The 24,798-nt window shown below is 41.6% G+C and overlaps 1 protein-coding gene across 5 annotated transcripts in view; it reads left to right on the plus strand.

Moving 5' to 3' along the window:
- col27a1.L (collagen, type XXVII, alpha 1 L homeolog) overlaps positions 1 to 24,798 on the plus strand; it is a 314,667-nt gene that overhangs the window by 109,693 nt on the left and 180,176 nt on the right. For all 5 annotated transcript variants that reach the window (XM_041573258.1, XM_041573257.1, XM_041573260.1 and 2 more), the window contains exons 17-28: positions 2,888 to 2,941; positions 4,610 to 4,663; positions 5,648 to 5,701; positions 11,539 to 11,592; positions 11,867 to 11,920; positions 12,662 to 12,706; positions 13,074 to 13,127; positions 14,482 to 14,526; positions 16,667 to 16,720; positions 16,889 to 16,942; positions 21,139 to 21,192; positions 21,515 to 21,568. In XM_041573258.1, coding sequence (XP_041429192.1) covers positions 2,888 to 2,941; positions 4,610 to 4,663; positions 5,648 to 5,701; positions 11,539 to 11,592; positions 11,867 to 11,920; positions 12,662 to 12,706; positions 13,074 to 13,127; positions 14,482 to 14,526; positions 16,667 to 16,720; positions 16,889 to 16,942; positions 21,139 to 21,192; positions 21,515 to 21,568 — 630 coding nt within the window. The remainder of the gene's footprint in view (positions 1 to 2,887; positions 2,942 to 4,609; positions 4,664 to 5,647; positions 5,702 to 11,538; positions 11,593 to 11,866; positions 11,921 to 12,661; positions 12,707 to 13,073; positions 13,128 to 14,481; positions 14,527 to 16,666; positions 16,721 to 16,888; positions 16,943 to 21,138; positions 21,193 to 21,514; positions 21,569 to 24,798) is intronic.

Here is a 24,798-nt window from a genome sequence, read left to right on the forward strand (position 1 = left end):
TCCTTCATCTTTACTATTTGCTTGGAGACTGGGAAACCTGTTTTGAACCCAACAGCCAAGGGCATTCTCTTCCTAAAGAAGCTCTACTTGAATTGCAGTCATTTGCCCTCTGGAGAACAGTGAAGGGCCCCAGAAGTCTGGGTTACCTCTATTATCATCAAATAAGTATAACCTTTATAAAAAGATGAATCTTTTAGTCTCTGTTATGGTAAAAACCACATTGTTCAAAATACACAAAGACTTCTGCTAATGATGGAGTGGCAGTGCCCGTTTGCTCAAGTCAGATTAACTGACAGACAAGCAGCTAAGGACATTTTAGTCTCCCATCAAGCCGTGACCTAAAAGACTGAGAAAACCTTAGGGGCAGATTTATTAAGGTTCAAATAGTAAATTTTAATTATTTTTTTGGTGAAACTCACAATTTCAAATTGAAATTGAAAACCAAATGTGAGATTTATCACAGCTCGGCCATGGAAACAGTTCTAATGCGATGCTTCGTCACCTAAAACCGGCCGAGTTCTTGTAGCAGTCAATGGCAGAGGTCTGTTGAACCATTTGAAGATGTCATTCCTGATATTCGAGTTTTTTTCAGAGGAAAATTCGATTTGAGTTTTGCTCGTAATTGATATGAATACAAAACAGATTTTCGGATCGTTCCCATTCGATTGAATTGTAGACGTTCATAACCTCCCATTTGAGTTGTGAGTACATTCAAATTTAAGTAAAAAAAATTTTGAAATTGGACCTTTGATAAATAACCCCCTTAATGTAAATATATCCTCGCACCCTCGGAACGATTATTTCAGTTTATTGCTGCAAAACTGCCCGTTATGATGCACAAACCTGAATAGAGACGATGAATTTCACTTGTGAAGTGCTATTTAGTCCGTGCTGGAGCAGAAGTATTTCAGCTAAATACTAGTGGCAAAGAAAAGCAATGTTTAAACCTGGGTTGTTAGTGGAACCTGCGGCCTGGAACTCAGCACCGTTTCACTGGAAAAGTTTCCTTTATGTGCACAATGGAGCTCCTGTTGAGATTACCGAATAGAATCAGTTGAGGGGGCAGCCCCAGTAATTTTCCATGTGAATTGAATTTCTGGCTACTGGAGTCTTAGAGTTTATTATAGGTCTTCTAGTATTCCACAGCCCTGCTCAGGGCCGGATTTACATAGCGGGCACCCCTAGGCCTGCTGTTGTTTATCAACCCCGTCCCCTCCCTTTTATTCACTTAAATTTTCATCATTGGGACTGGAGCAATGTGGATTGGTGCACAGGATATTTAAAAAAAAACTAGTAAAAAGTATCTCCTGCGATTCCCCATTTTTTCTGAACCAATGTGGGTGTTGTTGGGCAGCATGCCGCCCCCTAAAATCTTGCCACCCGAGGCCCGGGCCTCGGTGGCCTCTCCACAAATCCGGGCCTGGCCCTGCTCACTCTTTGGCTCTTTTTGGCATTTTTTGATCTCAAGAACTTTTGCTCTGGACCAGTGATGACGGGCTGGTGGCAGCAGGCGGAAAAGATCCCCTCCCCCCGAGTCCTGAAGGACCCGTCCACATTGCTGGGTTTGTGGGGGCCTTAGGGTAAGGGCACATCTTACCCTATACAATGAAAAAACTCCTGCGGCATGGCACACGCGGTGCTTCGTATTCCGAAGTAGCCCGAAGTTTCATTGTGAGGCAACTTCAGACGACTTCGGAAAATGAATCGCTGCGTGTGCCATGCCGCAGGCATTTTGTCATTATAGCCGGCGGAAGACAGTGGAAGCCGTTCAGGGAGATTAGGGCCCCAAAGAAGAGGCGATCTCCCTGAATCACCAGGTGTGCCCTTAACCTTAGATACGGCACTGCTGGTTTCCCCTAACTCATACCTCCCAACTGTCCCTTTGTCGGAGGGACAGTCCCTCTTTTGACAGCTCAACCCGCAGTCCCTCTTTTCTCTGCACTGAACAGCCTAAAAAAGAAACAAAGTTTCTCACTTAATTGGCTTTTAGCAGAGAGCCCAGAACAGCTAACAGGTGCAAATAAGATACTTTGTAACAATTTTGAGACACAAAAACACAGTTTAGATAAGGAGAAATATTTTCAAACTTTCATAACCTGCCAAATTTTGTAAAACAAACATGGTAATTAGGGGGTGTGGCCACAGAAAGGGGTGTGGTCAAAAAATTGCTGCTCTACATGCGGAAAAAAATTTTTTGTCCCTCTTTTTACTTCCAAAATGTTGGGAGGTATGCAAGTAACTATGTATGTCTCCACATGGCAAGACTTGTAGCAGGAAAGTCTGCAGTTCCAGCCCACAAGGTCTGGAGGAGAAATATATTAACTATGAACCATAATAACTATGATTCATGGGCAGTTGGTCCTGTTGGATGCCGCATTAATAAAGCATAAGTAGAACATATATTAACGGCATGTTCAGAAGTCTTGGTGACTTAGTGACGCCCGATGCCTGTGCTATTATTGCACTTCCAGTCCAACTCCATTTAAAACCTAATTGTGTGTAGTAATGCAGTCTCCGTGTCTAAAGGGTTACCCTCTCTATACAAATGACACACACTTTATATTGTCTTTGGCAAAAAGTGAATGATATAAAGGGCAAGCTCCCCGTTTTATCGGCATAGGTTGTCATTATGAATCGACTATGTTGCAGCTGATATGAACCAAACCTCATTACTGGAATCCCTTGTCGGTGATCTCCGCATCCCATATTGTTAGGATTATGTGCATTTCCCATGCTACGTTCCATTAGCAATAAAGTTGTGTGTGATGCCGGGATGTGAAAGTGAATCTGTCATTACATTTTGTATAAGTCACACGACTTCCTATGGAGCAATCCTTATGGAAATAAGCCATAATGTATTATTTATCTTTTGGCAATGTGTACTTAGGGCGTTCAGGGATTTCCAGGGATACCCGGAGATATTGGCTTTCAAGGAGACAAGGTAAGAAGCTCTATATGATGTCACACAAGCACATACCACGGTAAAGTGAATCTAGTAGCTGACAGTTACTTGTATAACAGCAGTAGGCAGAGCTTCACCAATAAAAATAAAAAAATATATATCAGTGTCCTGGTGGGGGGAATTGAATATCAATATATACTGTATACTGTAAATATGGTATTTTTGACCGTATGGCATGTTCTTACTGCACCTTTAAAGAAGGAAAGCTACCGAAGCAGACTAGATTATAGGGATGCACCGAATCCACTATTTTGGATTCGGCCGAACCTCCGAATCCTTTATGAAAGATTCGGCTGAATACCGAACCGAATCCGAACCCTACTTAGCATATGCAAATTAGGGGTGGAAAGGGGAAAAAGATTTTACTTCCTTGTTTTGTGACGAAAAGTCACGCGATTTCCCTCCCCACCCCTAATTTGCATATGCAAATTAGGATTCGGTTCAGCCGGGCAGAAGGATTCAGCCGAATCCGAATCCTGCTGAAAAAGGCCGAATCCTGGACTCCCCTACTAGATTAGTCACAAAAGTGCCAGCTATAACACAATATTTATTCTGTAGAAAGCTCTGTCTCTTTCTTTGCTCATAGCTCTGGGCTCAAATCACACCAAGGATGGGGGAAAAGGGAGGAGCAAACTGAGCATGCTCAAGCCCTGGCCCTGGAGGTTTAAGATGAAAACAGGAAGTCTGATACAGAAGCCCATGAGTACACAATAGAAGGAAAGAAATGCAGTGTTTCTTTTGACAGAGGACTCAGAGCAGCATTACTTTGAGGGTTTACTGGTGTATTTATATAGACCTTTCTGATAATGCTAACTTAATGTTAACCTTTCCTTCTCCTTTAACTGTGAAATGTCCTGGAGGAAGTCACAGTCTATGGGAATCACTGTGTAATTATCCTACACATAGGCGTAAACAAAGCGGGTGTTTGTCATAGTGCATCAAGGGAATTTTGTGATAAAACATAATTTAGGAAGGAACAATGAAATAGTAAATATTAAGGAACGCTATGAAATTCCCTTTTCATAGGGACAATATATATTAGTTATAATATCCTAAGGTATCAGCAGTTTGGAAAGGCAGGCTGTCCCTAATCATAGCCAGATGAATATTGTTTTATAATACACAAAAGCCATGAATATCTTGTAAATTATATCCTTATAAACGGTGAGTTCTGATGTCATCAGTTATAAACGGTGAGTTCTGATGTCATTTCTGTCACATGACTCACTGAAACTTGTGTATTATAATAAATAAAGTACCCCCTGTTGGAAATTATGAGGATATTAGAAGTTACCTCTGAGTTCCATGACCTGTATAAAAGCACTCGGCCTTCGGCCTTGTGCTTTTATATGGTCATGGAACTCCTCGGTAACTTATAATATCCTTATAATTTACAAGAGGGGGTACTTTATTCACTATTTATTGTGGCTGTAATATTTGCTTTACATTTCAGGAGAAGGTAATGAGTGAAAGTATTCCATCAGTTGAGTGCTGGGCATTAAATGTTTCAGTGTGACTCGCTGCTGCAGTGCTCATTTATTAGTGAATATGCTACGGATACTGGGATACTATGGATACTAGGAAGAATGTATAGATCCTTGCTGATGTTCAGAATGATTTATGTACTGTATTTTGTGTCTGTTTTAGGGCAGTCAGGGTCTTCCAGGGCCACCTGGAATGCGTGGGAAACCTGGACCAATGGTAAGTTTTTCCTGAATCACCAACTTTTACAAATGTCCTTATATTACCTTTTCCTTAATGCACTCCACATTTCTGCATTGCGAAACGTCTCTCCGCTCAGAGACTTCTTTCCCTTTGAGAAAGGCTAAGTCAAAACCTCTGTTTTGTATAAGTTTCCAGAAAGCGTTTATAAGCACATACACTGCAAATCTGATCTTTTGATTTAAAGCGATGCTCACAGGTCTCACCTCCCAGAGAAATGAGCCGCACATAGGTTTATTGTTGAACTGGCACCATGTCCAACCCTTGGCCTATTGTTGGTGAACTAGAAATCTCAGGGTGGCAAACTAACTACCTTTCTCATGTTGTAATTGAGCTCTATGTTGGATGCTGGTAGAAGCGGCAGCTCAATAACATCTTAAAGGAGAAGGAAAGGCATCCTGCACTTGGGGTGCCAAATGTTAGGCACCCCCAATGATTGTATTGACTTACCTGAAACCATGGGCCGGTGCTCCTATCAGCACCAGCCCGGGGGTTATACCAGTGAGCACCACGGATCGCTTCTCTTTCGTCTTCCGCTTTCTTCACGCGGCTGTGCATGTTCAGTAGAACGAAAAGCTGAACTTTAACTAAAAAGTCGGCTATTTCGTTCAACTTCGCATACATTTGCCCCGGTAAATTTGAAGCAAGAAGAAGCCGGAAGAGGATCGCTCCATGGTGCTCACTGATATAACCCCAGGCCGGTGCCGTTTTTTGCTGATAGGAGCACCGGCCCTGGGTTTCAGGTAAGTCAATACAATCACTTGGGGTGCCTAACATTTGGCACCCCAAGTGCAAGATTTTCCTTCTCTTTTAAAGGCCACCGTGATGACTTCATAGCTGAGTAAAATGCTTTTTTGTGTAAGAATGTTCTCTTGACAGTTAAATGTGGCTCTTGCATATGGGGAATACAATAAGGGAAGTTTAAACCAAAAACTAAAACCTGTTTTCCGTATTTCTTTCTAGGGGAAACCAGGCGATAAGGGGTTTGCTGGATTCCCAGGTCCTCCAGGACCAGAGGTATATATTTATTCATACATATCCTTTTCTACTTTCCAGAGTGGATTTACTTTACTGAACTGCAAGTGGATATTTTAGGAACAGGTTAAGAACTACATGCGTGCCCATAGTATGGTATTAATATATATTCTGTATAGTGTATAGAAGAAATCTGATGCTGCTACTGTTCAACTGTTGCACCCTGGGACGAATTAGCCATTGGCTGAACCTGAGCAAAAATGTTACTAAAACGTAGACTGTCAGACCTGTTTTCATTAGAGATGATGAAGCCAATTTAAGAGCAACCAAGATGGACAGTGCCAAATATCTTTATATTCCTAGCTTGTATAAAAAAACATTCTTCTACTTGATGATCCCCCCAGGTGAGAACTGATTTGGGCCATAAAATTTGTTACTATTTCACTGGGTTTGCACAGAACCCAGTATGATCTAAACATGACCAGTACGTTAATATAAACATGCATGCATATATAAAGAGTATAAGGTGCTTTGCCTAGAGGACCCCAGTAGAGCACCCCATGCTCACCATAGTTAAATGGGGTTCAAAAAAGACAAAGTCCATCAAGTTCAACCCCTCCAGATGAAAACCCAGCATCCATACACACACCCCTCCATACTTTTACATAAATTCTATATACCCATACCTATACTAACTATAGAGCTTAGTATCACAATGGCCTTTGATATTACGTCTGTCCAATAAATAATCCAAACCCCTCTTAAAACATTAACAGAATCAGCCATCACTGTCCTGACTGTGAATAACCACCTACGTTGCTTCAAATGAAAGTTCTTTTCTTCTAGTCTAAAGGGGGGGCCTCTGGTACGGTGATCCACTTTATGGGTAAAAAGGTCCCCTGCTATTTGTCTATAATGTCCTCTAATGTACTTGTAAAGTGTAATCATGTCTCCTCGCAAGCGCCTTTTTTCCAGAGAAAACAACCCCAACCTTGACAGTCTACCCTCATAATTTAAGTCTTCCATCCCTCTAACCAGTTTAGTTGCACTTAGTCTCTGCACTCTCTCCAGCTCATTTATATTCTTCTTAAAGGAGAAGAAAAGTCTTCGTGCACTTGGGGGGGGAATGTTAGGCCCCCCAAGTGATTGTATTGACTTACCTGAAACCCTGGGTCAGTGCTCCTAACATTTGGCACCCCAAAGTGCAAGATGACTTTCCTTCTCCTTTAAGGACTAGAGTCCAAAACTGCACTGCATACTCCAGATGAGGCCTCACCAGGGACCTATAAAGAGGCAGAATTATGTTTTCATCCCTTGAGTTAATACCATTATTTATACAAGACAGAACTTTATTTGCTTAAGTAGCCACCAGGGCCGGAACTAGGGGTAGGCAGAGTAGGCACCTGCCTAGGGCGCAAAGCTGAGGGGGCGCCAGGCACGTACCTCCTCTGGCTCCTACCCCCTAGTCCGGTCCCCTCTCTCCTGTCTGGACTGTCCGCGTCTGTTCGCTCACGTCAGTTGGCGCATGTGCACTGTCGTCAGTCCGTGCATGCGCGCCAGCAGTGATTCACGCATGCGCGCCAGCAGTGATTTGCGCATGCGCCCCAGCCGTGATTCGCGCATGCGCACCAGTGTCTGTGTGGGCCAGCGTCTATTTGCCCATGCGTGCCCCCTTTGGCGCAACAGCTGGCCAGGTTGCCTAGGGCGCATGCCCGCCCTGGCCCGGCTCTGGTAGCCACATAATGACACTGTCAACTGACAACTTGTTATCTTCAAAATTCCCAGATTTTTCTCAGTTAAGGAAATTCCCGACACACCGCCATTTAGTGTATAACTTAACCTATATAACACCTATATTAAGGATGCACCGAATCCACTATTTTGGATCGGCTGGACCTCGAATCCTTCGGGAAAGATTCGGCTAATTAGGATTCGGTTCGGCTGGGCAGAAGGATTGGCCGAATCCTGCTGAAAAAGGCCGAATCCTGAGGCCTCACCAGGGACCTATAAAGAAGCATAATTATGTTTTCATCCCTTGAGTTAATACCATTATTTATGCAAGACAGAACTTTATTTGCTTTAGTGGCGACAGAATGACACTGCCCAGAATTAGACAACGTGTTATCTACAAAAGTCCCAGATCCTTCTCATTTAAGGAAATTCCAGACACACTGCCATTTAGGGCATAACTTGCACTTATATTAAGGATGCACCAAATCCACTATTTCGGATCAGCCGGACCTGGAATCCTTCGGGAAATATTCGGCTAATTCGGTTCGGCTGGGCAGAAGGATTGGCCGAATCCCAATCCTGCTGAAAAAGGCCAAATCCTGGATTTGGTGCTTCCGTAATTATATTATTTTTGCCAAAGTGCATACCCTTGCATTTATTAACAAAGTCACTCTACAAAGTGTCAGCATCCTGCATGGAACCTTTAATTCTACTCACTTTTGTATCCTAGCAAAAATAGATTCAGCACTTTCAATGCCCTTCACCAGCACAAGATGCCGTCGAGTGCCATCAACTAGGGTCAATCAGGGCCGTATTTATATTAAGGGCACGAGGGCCTGTGCCTAGGGCGGCACGGTTTTGGGGGACTATTTGGGATGCCTATTTTTTTTCTTTTAACTCCCCACCCTCCACCATGGAGTAACGGAGCTCAGGGGTAAGGGGGGCCGAGGAAACACGCGGAAGTGACGTCACACGCACGGGCTGTGACGTCACTCCAGCTGAATACGTTGTGTGACGTCAGCGAGGACAACATAAGGGCGTGTTTAGGTCATGTGCCTAGGGCAGCATCGGACCTAAATACAGTCCTGGGCTCAATGGGAAATAGTTCACAGTGCCAGAAATAATCATAGTCAGCGTCAGGCTCCATTCATAAATTGCCTGATCATAAATCCGCTTGCCATTTTTGATCAAGTAAAAACATGACTTGCACCATGCTGAGTTAACAGTCCAGATTCTGCTTTCTCATCACAAATGATGATGTGTCATGGTGAACTCGTGTGCTTACAGTCGTATCAAAAAGGCCAGTTCCCCAGAAATGCATGAAATCATGTCTTGTATAAACATCTCGTGCACAATTATTCCAGCTGCATCATGTTTCCATACACATCCGTCATATTGTCATTCCCGTTTTTTGTTGTGTTCTCCCTATAGACAGAAAAACAATACCCTGTTCTGTTATCTCACATTTACAGCACGTTTTTTTTTTTAAAGTTTTTATTTTTAAGTTTGATTCACCATTAAACGACCGTAACAGTCAGATCTGAGAAAACACTTACAGATTGAAGTTGTTAGCGTTCTAGTATTTTGTGTCTAAAAAAAGACTTATATGCTGAAGTGTTAAATTCAAATGTATTTAATAAAATACACCGGCGCAGACCTTCTTTCAGTCATCGAGGTGGTGCAGTCCGTACTTATTCCTGCGCTCTCTGCTCTGAGATGTTGCTGATACAAACATAGTTTGTAGGATGTTTGTTTATAAATAAGATAAGAAGGGGGAAAGCCCAGGAATCTAGCTACACTGGTAATAGGTTCTAAAAAAAGGAGTGGTTGATGTTTATTATCTTATAGAATGGCCCGTTCTAAGCAACTTTTCGATTGGTCTTCATTTTCTCTCTTTTATAGTTATTTAATTATTTGCCTTCTTTTTCTGATTCTTTCCAGATTTCAATTGGGGGTCACTGACCCCATCTAAAAAAACAAATGCGCTGTAAGGCTAAAAATCTATTGTTATTGCTACTTTATATTACTCCTCTTTCTATTCAGGCCTCTCCTATTCATATTCCAGTCTCTTATTTAAATCGTGGTTGCTAGGCCAATTTGGACACTGGCATGCATGGTTGCTAGGCTAACTTGGACACTGGCATGCATGGTTGCTAGGCTAATTTGGACCCTAGCAACCAGACTTCTCAAATTGAAAACTGGAGAGCTGCTGAATAAAAAGCTAAAGAACTCCAAAACTACAATTATTAAAAAATGAAAACCCATTGCAAAGTGTCTCAGAATATCACTCTCTACATCATACTATAAGTTAACTCAAAGGTGAACAACCCCTATAAGGACAGTTGCAAAAAGGCTTTGTCTCCGAGTGCCAAGATGTGCAATTACAAATACAGGTATGGGATCCGTTATCTGGGAAACCCGTTATCCAAATGTGTGGAGTTTCTATAGAGATCATGCTAAAGCATGCTAAATACATGTGTGGGTGTCTTATTGTAGCCCATTATCCCCCCCCCCAAGTCTTACACTCGTTGCTAAAGAAACTCACTGGCTGATTCTGTTCATTCATGCATCTGGTCTAATGCTAGAGTCGCCTTTCAGCTCTAATCCGGTGCTACTGTGCTGGGTGCTGACAAGGGCTGATCGTGATCAAGGCTCATTCGGCTCATCTGACAGGGGCTTTCTCTGCAGATTTGCCCTTCAAGAGGCGATTCATGTTCAGGGCTTTGTCTGGGTTCGGTGCAATGACTTAGAACTGGGGAGAGCGTTACACATTAGTCCATTCACTAAATCTTTCTGACATATTCCATGAATGAGCACATCCAGACCCTCCAGGTTCCTACATACACGGAGCAGATGCTGCCAAGCGCTCTTTGCCCTGTTCATTAATAAGGTGTGAGCTTCTAAGGATACCAGTTTGGTTCCAATGGGCACAAGCCCGGAGAAGCACACACACACCCTATTAATGAGCTTGCCAGGTACATTGTGCAGTTTAGCAATGCAAGAAATGGATATTCTTGGTTATTGTTGGATTGCCATGTATTCTTTAGCATTTTGAATAAGCGAAACCTCTGTACTGTGGCAGAGACAGGTGAAATAAGATACATGTTTGTTAGTGCTGATTGAGGGGCTGCTGAGGTCCCAAAATTTCAGCGTCCAAAGCCCCTTCTTACCGTCAGTAGTTTCCTTTTTCAGATGTCTTGGCTTCATTTAGAATTAACTAGAGCTCCCCTTTGTTCAGTAATTGCCATTCATGTACTTTTCATCCCCTCTTTCTCCCCATCTCTCACCCTCTCCTTTCAGCTCCTTTCATCTCCACTATCATTCCTGTGCTGATGAAAGACCTCTCTATGTTAGCCAACGACCTATTCAGCATGAATGAAGCTTTGCTGCCAGAGATCATACTCAACATAATCCCCTCCTCGTTTTATTGTCTCCCAAGACAGGCCCCATCCACAGCCCACCCTTAAACTGTTTCTGATCATTCTTATTTACCTTTAACCCATGGCCGCTAATTGATTCATGAAATATATTTATTCTGCAAATATGTGCCTCCAATAATACTGGGCATGTTTAGAACATACTCTGTGGCTTATTGGAGGGAATAATAATAATAATAGGGGGGGAAAGCAGAAAAAAGATCAGAGCAGTCCTAAAGAAAGAGAGATCCAGTCTGCTGTATAACCTTTGTATCTCTTTAAAAGCTTATAGGCTTCACTTTGTTTAAAATTGAAACAGTGCTGGATTTGTAGGTCTGTATGTACGGGACCCCTAGTGGAGTTGAGCTCTCAATTTTTTTATTTCAAATTTAATTCCAGCAGCTTATTTCTAATAACTCGGCCATACTGTAATGATTTGGTTTGGCTGAGTTGCTGTTATTTTTTTAATGATTCAGACGCCAAATCATTTTTGTCCCTTCTTGAGAGTGTCTGTACTTTAGATTTTACTCAGCGTATTTATACAGAAAGGCACGAGTCGTTTCACTTGTACAGAGCGGGTCTGTGGGCTGTTTAATCCATACCTGTGCCGGACAGGCATTTGCTGACAGGTTTAGCCCATCAGTAATTTCCCGGATTTGTTGAAGTTGGAGAGCATCATTTAATAAGTAACCCTAGAGACTCCTTACCAATATTTTGCTTCTTTATTTTTAGGGCTTTCCTGGGAACATTGGGCCTCCAGGAGAAAATGGTCCGGAAGGTATCAAGGTGAGATGTCCTGAACTACCATACCTTTCCCCAAGCTTCTAGTGTCTAATTAAAAACTTGAAGCACTAGATTCCTTGTGACTGTCCTGGCAAAGGTCTCCCCTCTCTTGTTTGTATTGAGGCTTCTCCAAAACTCTCCCTTCTTAAAATTGATGTTGGATGTCATCCCATGGCAAAGTTACATTGCCACCTCAAGCCTTCACTAACTCTCTGAAGGGATTCTATGAGATTCATTCCCAGTTTATGAGACCTTCTTTCTTCTTATGGGTTTGCAGGGAAAGCCAGGAGCCCGAGGGTTCCCAGGACCCAGAGGACAGCCAGGACATGAGGTAAGTGGCCTGCCGCATTAGGAATGTTCGTGTCTTGCACTTTATTCTAAAAGGCACAAATCCCTCCATATTCCAGACGTGTAATCTCTTGAACGCTATCAATAGCAGGGTACTGTACACTGATTATGCTAGTCAACAAATGATATTGATTGGATGCAAAGCATTGTACAGTTTGAAAGGCTTGGCACTTTACAGGCCACCCGTTTTAAGTTATGCTGCCCTCTTCTGGATCAGGGTGAAGCTAGATAGGCTTTAAGTGAGCTAGGGTTCAGTTTGAGAGATGGTATTTGAAATTTTCAGACGTTGTCCTTTCTGTGCTCAGAACAATACAATTTACACATGAGTTGATTCTACAATTGCACTTCCTACTACTTCTCAAAAGTAAAATTGAAGGGTCATTTCCTTTTGCTCAGCCCTTGCAGTTTATTATCACACACGAGGTCCTCTGGGGCTATTAAAGATTAAGAGAATCTTGTATTTGTACAGTTGCTTGCAGTGCTGTGCCGCCTTACTCTAGTGGAGGCAGATTTTATAGACCTCAACAGACCACATGGAATGGCCAATGCAGAGCTCCTATGATGTTAGTTGATCCCAAACATGGCTTCTACACAAACATTCTAGCTGGTATTATGGCCTCTAAGCGCCATTTTAGAGCATGAATTGCTTTTCGATAAAATGGGTTGGTTACGAACCATTATTCTTCAACTTGCTAATGCCATGTTTTCCTCATTTACTTTATAGGGGGATGAGGGACCAATTGGGCCACCAGGAGCTCCAGGTCTGGAGGTACATTTATTAGAACTTTGTTTTGACTAAGTCTGATTTGTTTATTATTTTTTTCCTGCTAAACATTTATTTAGCTTGATGCAGAACAGCAGTGACACCTACAAGAAATGGCCATAATCATGTCACTGATTGTTTATAACCCACAGATAGAGAAAGTCAAGGAAATTAATACCTTGATCAATTCACAGGGACAGTGGAGCAAATTTCCTCCACCGCATGTATTCTTTAGAACATGCATTGGCTGTTTGTTCAGAATTCATTTTTTAGTTATCCATGGCAGATAAGAAAATAACAACTGTCACGAGTAAGGGCCAAGCCTTTAGATCGGGCTCTTTGTAATTTGTCAGCAATTTGTGTTTATTTGTAGGGTTTAGCTGGGCGGAAGGGCTATCCTGGGATTCCTGGGGCAGAAGGTCCAAAGGTAAGCGAGCATTGCAATTTTGGTTGTTTAGAGACGACATAATGAAAATGTCTGATGGAAAGTTATAATGCAGACCTAGTATGTATGTAGGAGAATAACTTTACTGAATTGTGGGTAAAAGTTTGAGCAATGGATTATGGGATGGAGCATCAAGGATGTAACATTAATGATGTGCACCATGTCAATAGCTTGGATGAACATTTCAGTGATTTCTTTTCAAAACAAGGACAAAACTGTGAAGACGTCACATAACCACTACCTATAGGAACAAGGCCAGACAATTCATATTATCAGCAATTTCTATATCCTTTAGGGAAAATCCTTTAAAGAAAATATCTGGGAAAAGTGCCGTTTGATCATTTTCCGCTGGCGTTTACCATGTAACAAAGCGTTTCTTTTCCTTGGCGCAGATTGTTAGTCAGTTAGTTTTTGCAACCTGGCAGCTTCTCTTGGCAATTTCATACATGCTATTTCCCATATGTGCGACATGTAAATCCCACTCTTAATCTCCAATACTTGGTCTGGCGCACGGAGTGTAGCTTGACACCACTAGGCTCCATACCACAACTGTACAAAGCAGAGGTTGGAAACTTCACGATTGTGGTTCATTACATGTTGTCTGTGCTCAGGACCACCATCAGAAAGCCATTTTTTTTCCCACTTGGGGCTACTTGTGCCATACTGAGCAGTAATACATAATATGTATTTATTCATATATATCACTATTGTAGCAACACGGAGAACCCGAACAAAACATTGGCGGTATCACATCTCCAATTATTACAGCTGAAATTCACTCAAGTGCATCTCCAGGGTCCCAGAACCATCAACATACCTCCTGTACAGACCCATTTCTTGATGGCTGCCTGTATATACAATTTGCAGTACAGGAATGGGATCCGTTATCCAGAAAGCTCTGAATTACGGAAAGGCTGTTTCCCATGGACTCCATTTTATCCAAATAATTGAAGTTTTTAAAAATGATTTCCCTTTTCTCTGTAATAATAAAACAGTAGCTTGTACTTGATCCCAACTAAGATACAATTAATCCTTATTGGAAGCAAAACCAGCCTATTTGGGTTTGTTTAATGTCTACATGGTTTTCTAGTAGAATTAATGTATGAAGCTCCAAATGACGGAAAGATCCGTTATCCAGGTCCCGAACATTCTGGATTACAGGTCCCATACCTGTACTATTACAGAGATAGATGAGGGAATAGGGAGGCAAAAGAAGATCAGCTCCAGACCCAGTTAAGCAAAATCTGTTGTGCCAAAGGGTATTTTATTTTCTATGTTAAAATAAATATGATAATGAGTGAATATTATGATTTTCCTTTCTGCTACCCCTCCCCAGGGTGAAGTGGGCAACACAGGAAGATCTGGGAAGATCGGTGAACAGGTGTGGTATAGTAGCGCTTCCAGGATTTCTAAGGGGAAGGCTTTTGGGATTCACTGAAACACTATTTTCATGCCTATGAATGTCCTGACTGGACAAGGCATTATAGTGTGTTCTCGGTTGACATTATATTGGTAGAGGAACACGGCAATGCCATTGTTCAGTTTTTTGTGCCTAGTTGCAGGGGACACCTACCGTATATACTCGAGTATAAGCCAAGTTTTTCAGCCCCCAAAATATGCTGAAAAACTCTACCTCGGCTTATACTCGGGTCAAGCGCAAAAACGGTCGCTGGCGCCCAAGAATAGTCGCAGGCGTCCAAGAATGGTCGCCGGCATCCAAAAACGAGACGCCGGCACCTCCAATGGGAGCAGAAACCCTCAATTTTTTGATTGAAACTTACCAGAAGCTGCTGCATTTCTCACCCTTGGCTTATACTCGAGACAATAAGCTTTCCCAGTTTTTGGAGGTAAAATTAGGTACCTCGGCTTATACTCGGGACGGCTTATACTCGAGTATATACGGTAATCTGATTGCTCTGTTTGTTTCCAACTGAATGGGGGGGGTTGTTTTTATGGGGTTGTTTTTGGCAGTAATCTTTGAACTCATGATAATTCAAACCTTCTTTTGGACCTTCTTAATAGTTTCTTCTTTATTAACAACATAAAGTTCTCATAGGACCTGCCCAGACTAGTAGTGATGCTTTTTAGTGTCTTTTCACTCATCTCTTCTCCTAGAAATAATGGGTTCACACATAACTGCTACTTAATCAGTTTATAATTGGAAAGAAAGATAAATATATAGGCCACTATTTATTTCCAGAAAAGGTGGCAGACCCAGTTACCAGTCAGTGTATAGTGCCTTAAAGGGAAACTAAAGTCTAAAATAAGATAGATATGCTGTATTTTGTATACTAAACATAAACATGAACTTACTGCACCACAAGCACAAATAATTTATGCTTTCAAAGTTGGCCACAGGGGGTCACCATCTTGTAACTTTGTTATACATCTTTGCAAGACCAAGACTACGCACATGCTCAGTGTGGTCTGGGCTGCTGTTGGGAAACTTATGGATTGTCATAAATTATTAAAACCGCACAAGTCAAATAATATCTGCCAGAAACCGATACAGCAAGACTGATTAATAATCAGAATAAACAGACTGCACTGGGTCCTGTGTTGTCATGTAATCTAATGTGGATTTTATAGTTTTTTTTATTGTTTAATACAGGCTTTCTCCAACTCTCCAGAGCCAATGGCTGCAGCAAAATAATCCTCCAAATAGAATCTTTTTTAATCTGGCTCCATGATCTTTGTCCCTGCAGCTGGAGTTGGAATCAGAGGATTTAAAGGTAAAAATAAAATCCCATTTTTACTTTAATAACTGAAAAAGAAACCTATCCCCAATAATATATCTGTACAGTTTTTATAAGAAACCTGACTGTATGCAGTGAAATTCCCCCTTCATTTACTTGCTCTGACTTCTGCAGATATGAATCTCTACACGGTCGCCGGCTGCTCTACAGGGAAACAAACAAAGCTGCTCGAGTTCTGGGAAGTAAGTTGGGGGGCTCCCCCCTCGCTGTTTGAAAGGATGATTGTTTCCCTGCAGAGCAGTTAGGGACTGTCTGAAGTTTCCTATCCCCAGCAATCAGACCAAGTAAAACAAAGGGGGAATTTCACTGCATACAGTCAGGTTTATTATAAAAACGGTACATATTTTTTTATTCAAGTATATTGGAGATAGATTTCTTTTTCATTAAAGAAAGTAAAAATGGGATTTTATTTATTTTGCCTATCATTCTTTGGTGTGCTTGCATCAAAACTGCTAAACCTAAATGCAAATCTGAGCCAATTCACAAGGGGTAAAATGGTAGGGGCACTTCTGGGTCTGATGACTCCTGAGGAATTACAATGGTGGGTGTGCAGAGTGCTACAAATTCTGATTAAAAAGCTGTTCTTTACACTCCTGATTTACCAGGGCTGGAATTTTGGCACCTTTGCCACCTGAAGCAAAATCCTGGAACTGATGCACACTTAAATTCAAATACAGTCAACTTTATGATACAAGACATTGTATATTCAGATAAAAAAACTTGAAAACAGACACGTCAACTAAATACACTCTCTTACCTCTACAGGGGCTTCAAGGATTTATTGGTCCAGTGGGGGAGACAGGTGTCGCGGGGGAGAAGGTAAATATGATAACAAAACAACAGCATCGAATTGCTTTGTATCATAGAGATTTCGTAGTCCATTTTGTATTTAGGGAAATTGCACTAAAATGCTTTAAAAGTGTTTATTGTAGTGAATAAGGTGATATGTGGTGCCATTGTTGCTGACGTGTTTGCCCTTGATTTTAGGGAGACCGTGGAGGGATTGGGAGTCCAGGCCCACCAGGGGAAAAGGGATCAATGGTAAGGAGTAAGTCTGCACTCTCATGCCTCTTTCTATTATCCCTTGTGCCCATCCACAGGTAACCGTAGGAGTCTGTTATAAAAGCAATACAACTAATTCAAGAAGAACACAAAGTGTAGTAAATAGGGCCGGCAGCTACAGAAGTCATGGCAATTCCCAGCTTTGTGTAAGCAAATCAGAACTGTTCCTAAAGGTTGCCATATACGTGTAAAAGGTGGATGGGTCAGGGTCTTCCTAAACCTTCCCTTTTGGTTACTATCCACTGGTTTCGGTACCCGGGCAAGGGGTCCAACTCCCAGCAACTCCCAGTAGGCACAATATAATTAGACTCTATCTTCAGGTGGTGCCTCCGCTTATGGTATGGAGGAAGGGATTACCACTTTGGTATAAGCACACACAGTATTCACTCTTGATCAAGAAAACTTTGGGCGCCAGTGGTTCTTTAAAACAGCAGAACGTTTATTGAACTTGTGGTACACGTCACAATATGTGCGCTCAGATTGTACACTCTATGAAGCAAGTAGTGGCAACAGGTCATTTATAGACAATTGTATTACTCATGGATACTGTCTGATCCTTTGTGAATTGAGCCAACTTTGGTGCACAATCCCTATTGAAGGCAACCTCACAGCTGGTTTTATATTCCAAGGATCTCTCTATCCCTGAGCCTAACCACTTAAGTCCCTAGCCTGGCGGGTTTGTCACCGCAGGGTGCTAACCCTTCACTAAACTCCTCGTTGGAGCCTTAGCTGCTCACTTACTTTCCTGAACTTATCTGCAGCGCTGGATTTCATTTCTGGGCGCCCCTAGGCCGCGCGGTCCGACCAGGCGGCCGCGAGGTCCTAGCGCCCGCCTTCCCAGCGCGCCGGCGAAAAAACGCCGGCGCAGCTGGTGTAGTTGAACGGGGACGTGAATGTCCCCATAATGTGGCTGGGTTGCATGCCGCCCCTATTTTTTGCCGCCCTAGGCCCGGGCCTATGCGGCCTTGCCGCAAATCCGGGCCTGGTTATCTGTCACTCTTATAGTGACCTATTACAGTTTCTGAGCTGACACTTGCTTCACCTATACTGAGCCCTACCTCCACCTCAGGCCCTAACAGCAACACCCCACTTCCAATGGGTGCACTGGACAGAGACAGAACACATGGCAACATCCCATTTTATAACCTCTGGGGAACTACTCCCCCTCCCTTCTGGGAAAAAGGACCCAGCCTAGCTGGCTAACACATTCACTGGGGTATAGGAAAACCTTTATCCTTTTATATAGGGACATTTACTGGCCAGTCACTGAACTGCCAGCAGAATACGTTCACATAGGAAAAAGGAAAACGAAGAACCTATATTTTAGCTAAACCTTTACCCTCCTACATAAACAATAGAATTCTACCTGTATCTGACGTTTCAGCACTAACAATGGATGATGTTCGGGTGCCTTCAAAATCTCCCGATCGACGAGTCAACCAAGTTTTCTGCCCATATCGGTCGACTAGTCTCCCACTATACAAGCACCGAATATCGTACAAAAATTACTTTTGTAATATATTATGGATGTGTCTATGGCCACCTTAAGCCTAGTGACACTTGTGGAAAATATACAGCCTTATATTTTGAATGCAGGCAGTTCTCTGCCCAAAATGTTCTAATGTATGTTTTTAGACCAATTACTGTATGTCCATTAAAGTCAATGGGTGGTTTTGGGCATTTATATGCCAGCCGTGAAACCACCCTGTGTGACATCAGCCTACAGATACTAAGTAACCTATTAATCAGTATTAATCAGTATGACAAGTATCTGTTCCATTAATTACAATCCTCTCTGGGTCTATTTGAACCACTAGTGGGTGCCATTAACATCATTTAGCAGTATCTGTGGACAATGATAGCTCAGCATTTCTCCTCCTACCCTGAACATCTGTCTATTTGCTTCTGCTGCTAGGCCCTTTTGGTGATAAATTGTCTATAATCATATACGATTCCAGAGCTTCAGGTTGGAAAAAGTCATATTGGCCAGTTGCTTATTTTCTGTGCCAGGATCTTGTCCAGTTGAGTAGCTGCCTGTGTGTGTGAAGCTGGAACGCTTCTGTTTAGAGTCCAGTTTAGAATTCCCTGTTTTCATTAGAGGAGTGTATTTTTTGAATGCGGTCGGGAGCCTATGTCCACTGACGTCTGACTTGCTGGAGATTTGTTTTGGAGTTTTGTTTACTGTAATTACCCGGCATGTTTGTGTGTTTGGACCAGGTATTTCCTGCAAACGCAAGGCTGCCGCTGAATAGCTTCCTTTTAAAACTGTTTTAAAGGAGAACTAAAGCCTAAAAATTAATATGTCTAATTCTAGCATATTTTAGATACTTCACTTATTGCACCAGCCTAAAGTTTCAGCAATGATCCAGGACTTCAAACTTGTCACAGGGGGTCATTTTGGAAAGTCTCTGCGACACTTAGGGCTGCCATTAGAAATCATGGGGCCCGTACAACAAAATTTGCTGGGCCCAAGCCCCGTCCCAGATTGACTTTGGCTCCTTTTGTGGCTTCAGGTCTTTTCGTGGCTTCAACTTAGGCTACTTTCGCGGCTTCAGGTCTTTTTGCAGCTTTGGGACTTCGTCTCTTCGGGACTTTGGCTCTTCACGTCTTCAGCGGTTCGGGACTTCGGCAGTTTTGTTGCTATCAAGGGGGGTGCTGCTATTTTAAAAAGTGCCGCACAGCTGGGCCCCCCTTTAGGACCAGGCCTGGTACAGCAGTACCCCCTGAACCCCCCTGATGGCCTTGGTGACAATCACATGGTCAGTTGGCTTTGAGCAGCTGTTGAGAAGCTAAGCTTAGGGGTTGTTGGAAATTATCACGCAGAAAATAATGTTGTTCTGTAAAATAAGCTGATGCTGATTATTAGATTCACATGTTAGTTGCACTGATTTCTGTGCTGCCATGTAAAACTTATCTGTATTAATTGGCTTTATATTGTGAATTAGAGCTCACTCAAATAACTGATTCCAGTACAAATAAAATCTAACAAAATAACTGCCTTTTGCACAAATCCTGCATGTAGAGAGACATGATGTCTGGTCATTTTAATAGAATGAGCTCTAATACATATTCTAGGCAAAAGAAGCCCCCCTATAAGCTATATTGGTTCTAACTGTCAATGAATATCTGACACCCAACTCCTGCATGAAGACAAAATGAAGAGAAACAGATGCTGAGAGAGGGAGAGTGAGGATAAACTTAATTATTTCAGAAACGGTACAGAATATTTAATGGATTATATTTAGAAAATCAGCTGAAGCTAATATGACATTTTTATTTTTGCGATAGTTCCCCTTTAAGGTTCAGATTTTAAAGCTTTATACCTTCACATCTGGAATTGTTGTGATGTCAACATGTGTCTGTTTGTGAGCTGGAGACACAATATATAAGCAGATATTGAGCCATAATAGCAGATTATATAGCAGTTTGGCTGCTACCTACACCTCAACATTTTCCGTGCAAACTTGGAGCGGGCATGATGCCAGTATGTGGCCTTAAGTGTAAGCAGAGTTATAATCAGGAGGGCTGTATGGAGTCCATCTCTGTAAAACATATGGGTTCAGTTTGTGTATTGTTTTTATTGCCCAGGTTAAAGGCACCAGAAGGGCTTCATTAATAGGCATGGCACAGCAACATATACACAACTACATGATAAAGGTATATATATATATATATATATATATATATATATATATATATATATATATATATATATATATATATATATATATATTATATATATTTAATTCCTGAAAAAATAAAAAGTATGTTGATTTTCCTAGTGAGCTTTCTCTGTACACCGAACCCCGTGAATGGGGGTAGATGCCAGAACACCGTACCATTCCGTCATGACCTCTTCTAATATTCTGAGCAGCCCGCGACTTATTTGAGTCTTAATTACAACTGATGCTAAAAATTAAGATCGGATGTTCCTTTCGTGTTGTTGATGAATAGGGATGGGCTATGCAGGGTACCAAATGGTCTATAAAGAATCCCATAACTTGAGGTTGTTTGAGGGAGTCCTGTTTTATTGACCTATAGGCAATGATAATAAAAATCTCTCTCTGTTATATGAGCCACTACTTAATGTTCACTGGTCAGCCCAAGGTGAGTTACGGTGCTTTTGATGTTTACACAGGTTAGGCAAGAAAATAATACACTTGTTTATATTGCAGGGTCATCCTGGAAACCCAGGACCACCAGGTTCTCCGGGCCCTCCTGGACCACCGGTAAGCTTGATTTTGGTATTGTTTGCTTTCTCGCCTTTAGCCTTAAGACTCAAACCAGCATGGCATTTTCAAAATGGCAGACATTCCCACTAGTGAGGTTTTCACACGTTTTAAGTTCAAAGTCCCAGTTGTTCAGAGGCCCATTTACCTTATCAGATTCCCATGAGCATTGGGGAACTGCACTAAATGCTTGCATGTGCCATGATCGTGTTAGTATTTTAACTCAACAATTCATACATTGGGAACAATATACAAATGAAACCGTATTGCACAGTTTATAATATACATGTCATGAATAAACTATCTGTATTCTATTTATCAGGGTTCGCTTGGGTCAAGGGGTTCTCCTGGAGTGCGTGGACCAAAAGGACGCAGGGTATGTAGAACTCACAACTATACTACACCCAGTTGGTATAGAATTCATATCGGTATTACATTTGTATGAGCACGGTACTTTTATTTGCCATGAAAATGTTTGGGTATGACACCGGCTTGATGGGGTCTAGTCTAGAACACAGTTTTATCAGCCATCTTTAATGACTATGATGCAAAACCATTTTCTGATCTTGTGTGTGCTGGAGTCACGCAGATAAGATAACTGCTCGGACTTCCCAAAAGCTGAAGTATTCAACATCATAACTAGAAAGTGCAAGGACATTATAATTCTACTTATATTTCTTGTTTGACATGAGCACAAAAATGACCTGTATCCTGGAAGTGTAGGTTGATTCAATATGAAATAACGTGTGTGTGTGTGTGTTAAGAAAAAATGCTGTGTGCTCCACAGGTTGTACTATGGACTGAGGTGATAATTTTTTATGCACATTGGGTTGTTTGTGTCTACTGGGGTGATTATTTGTATGCACATTGGGTAGTTTGTGTGTGTACTTGGGTGATTATTTGTATGCACGTTGGGTTGTTTGTGTGTGTACTGGGGTGATTATTTGTATGCACATTGGGTAGTTTGTGTGTGTACTGGGGTGATTATTTGTATGCACGTTGGGTTGTTTGTGTGTGTACTGGGGTGATTATTTGTGTGTACATTGGGTAGTTTGTGTGTGTACTGGGGTGATTATTTGTATGCACATTGGGTTGTTTGTGTGTGTACTGGGGTGATTATTTGTGTGCAGACGCAAGCAGATAAGAGGGAAAAACGTCTGACTCTGTATACATTTAGAAAACCAACCTTGTTTTGTATGGATGGCCTTGCTGAATATGAGGAAAGTATAACTGCAGTCCAGCTTTTCCCTTGCAGTAACATTGCACATATTCCACGGCTGAATTATATGAAATAGTCATTTATAGATGTTTGTGGAGCTCTTGAGCAGGTTGGGGGCCCTAAAATGCCCATAGAGAGCCACATTTGGCCTTCATATGGACAGCCCTGTGACATACAGTAGGTCATGATAAAACCAAGTAGACCACTTTGAGGCATCCCTGCATCCCTGAAGGAAATCAACTTGCAGCAGCATAGAATGACTCCACTCATGAGCCTGAAGTCTTGAGAGGTGCATCCAGGTTCCTAGGCAGCAGCCAGAGCACTCCACTCCAGATACTGTGCCCCATTGTTGCTCTCACTATGGGAATATAGGGGATGAAAGCATACCACGGGAATTGCAGTAGAAGGAAAAGATAACTGGCTCAGAAAGAAATGACTGAAAGATTTATGACCGGCCAAGGATTAATCTCTAGTGGCTCAGGATCCTGAAGCTCAGATGTGACTTAATAATGAGACACAAGTAGAGAAATGGAATGCACTAGAGCTGAATGATATCTTTTAATGAACCTACGTATGCTTCCAATTACAGGCTTTAGCCTTTACTGGGTTCTTTTCAGGTAGCAAATTTGTACCTGAGGATGAACTGTACGAGATCTGACATTTTTTATCATATTTTGGTCATGCAGCATATAACAGGGATACTATTCTTGGTAGTTGCTTGCGCACAAGAGCTCTGCTTTTTCTTGCACCGTTAGGCAGAATGGGGACAGGACAGAACCACAAAACGCACGTTCTTTCCCATAGGGATGTCATTGCTTAAATGGATGTCAGCATTTGCTCAAGGAAGGAATAATCACAGTAGGTCAGTGGCCTGTGGCCAATGAATGATGTTAGCTGGACGTCCCATCAAGGGGCTGATTAGATTTAATTCTGTGTGAGCGGTAATTCATTACTGTGGCGGTTGAATTGGTGCTTTGGGAGTTGAATCATTTCTGAAAGAAAAACGTGGAAAATAAGATGATTTTCATTAAAGCTCCATAATCTTGCATTTAGTGAGTTTATTCGCGTGCATTGCTTTGCAGATGAAATCAGGAGACATTTAAGTCGCTAGCCTCCTCCATATTGTCAGCGTTAAGCGCTAGCTCTTTTTCCTTCTAAATATATTGTTTGCTTAAAGGAAAACTATACCCCCAAAATGAATATTTAAGCAACAGATAGTTTATATGAAATTAAGTGACATATTAAAGAATCTTACCAAACAGGTATATATATATATAAGTAAATATTGCCCTTTTACATCTCTTGCCTTGAGTCACCATTTCGTGATGGTCTGTGTGCTGCCTCAGAGATCACCTGACCAGAAATACTGCAGCTCTAACTGTAACAGGAAGAAGTGTGGAAGCAAAAGACAGAACTCTGTCTGTTAATTGGCTCATGTGTCCTAACAAGTATGGTTTGTTGGTATGTTTGTGTGCACAAGGAATTCTACGATCCCAGGGGGCGGCCCTTATTTTTTAAAAGGGCAATTTTCTATTTATGATTACCCAATGGCACATACTACTAAAAATATATATTATTATGAAAATGGTTTATTTAAATGAAGCAGTGTTTTACATATGAGCTGTTTATATATTTTTATAGAGACCTATGTTGTTTGGGGGTATAGTTTTCCTTTAAGGCTCATAGTAAATAGTTATAAATGTCACACAAGTTTTGCCTTGCTTTGGTGTTGTCCTTGTGGACCCATCGAAACTGAACATCTTTATTAAAAGTTATTGTTTCTGGAGCAACATAAGACTAGACAAAAGGAAAAGCCTTTTAAATAATGGGATTTATAGGGGTTGTTCACCTTTAAATTAACGTTTATTATGCTGTAGAGAGCGATATTCTGAGACAATTTGCAATTGGTTTTCATTTTTTATTATTTGTGGTTTTTGAGTTATTTAGCTTTTTTATTCAGCAGCTCTACAGTTTGCAATTTCAGCAGTCTGGTTGCTAGGGTCTAAATCCCCCTAGTAACCATGCATTGATTTGAATGAGAGACTGGAATATGAATAGGCCTGAATAGAAAGCTGAGCAAGAAAAAGTATCATTAACAATACATTTGTAGTTTTACAAAGCATTTGTTTTTTTTTAGAAGGGGTCAATGACCCCCCATTTGAAAGCTGGGAAGAGTCAGAGGAAGGCAGAAAATAATTTAAAAACTATAAAACATAAATAATGACAAACAATTGAAAAGTTGCTTAGAATTGGCAATTCTATAACATATATATGTATATGGTGTAACAAAGCAGATGTGTTAGTTGTAGATGGGCAATATATTGCTCCCAGGGTGTTCTATAATATAACACCCTGGAACATGGATTAATTAATACAGACCAGGGCTG

Source organism: Xenopus laevis, chromosome 8L, assembly GCF_017654675.1.
Source record: "Xenopus laevis strain J_2021 chromosome 8L, Xenopus_laevis_v10.1, whole genome shotgun sequence".
NCBI lineage: Eukaryota > Metazoa > Chordata > Amphibia > Anura > Pipidae > Xenopus > Xenopus laevis.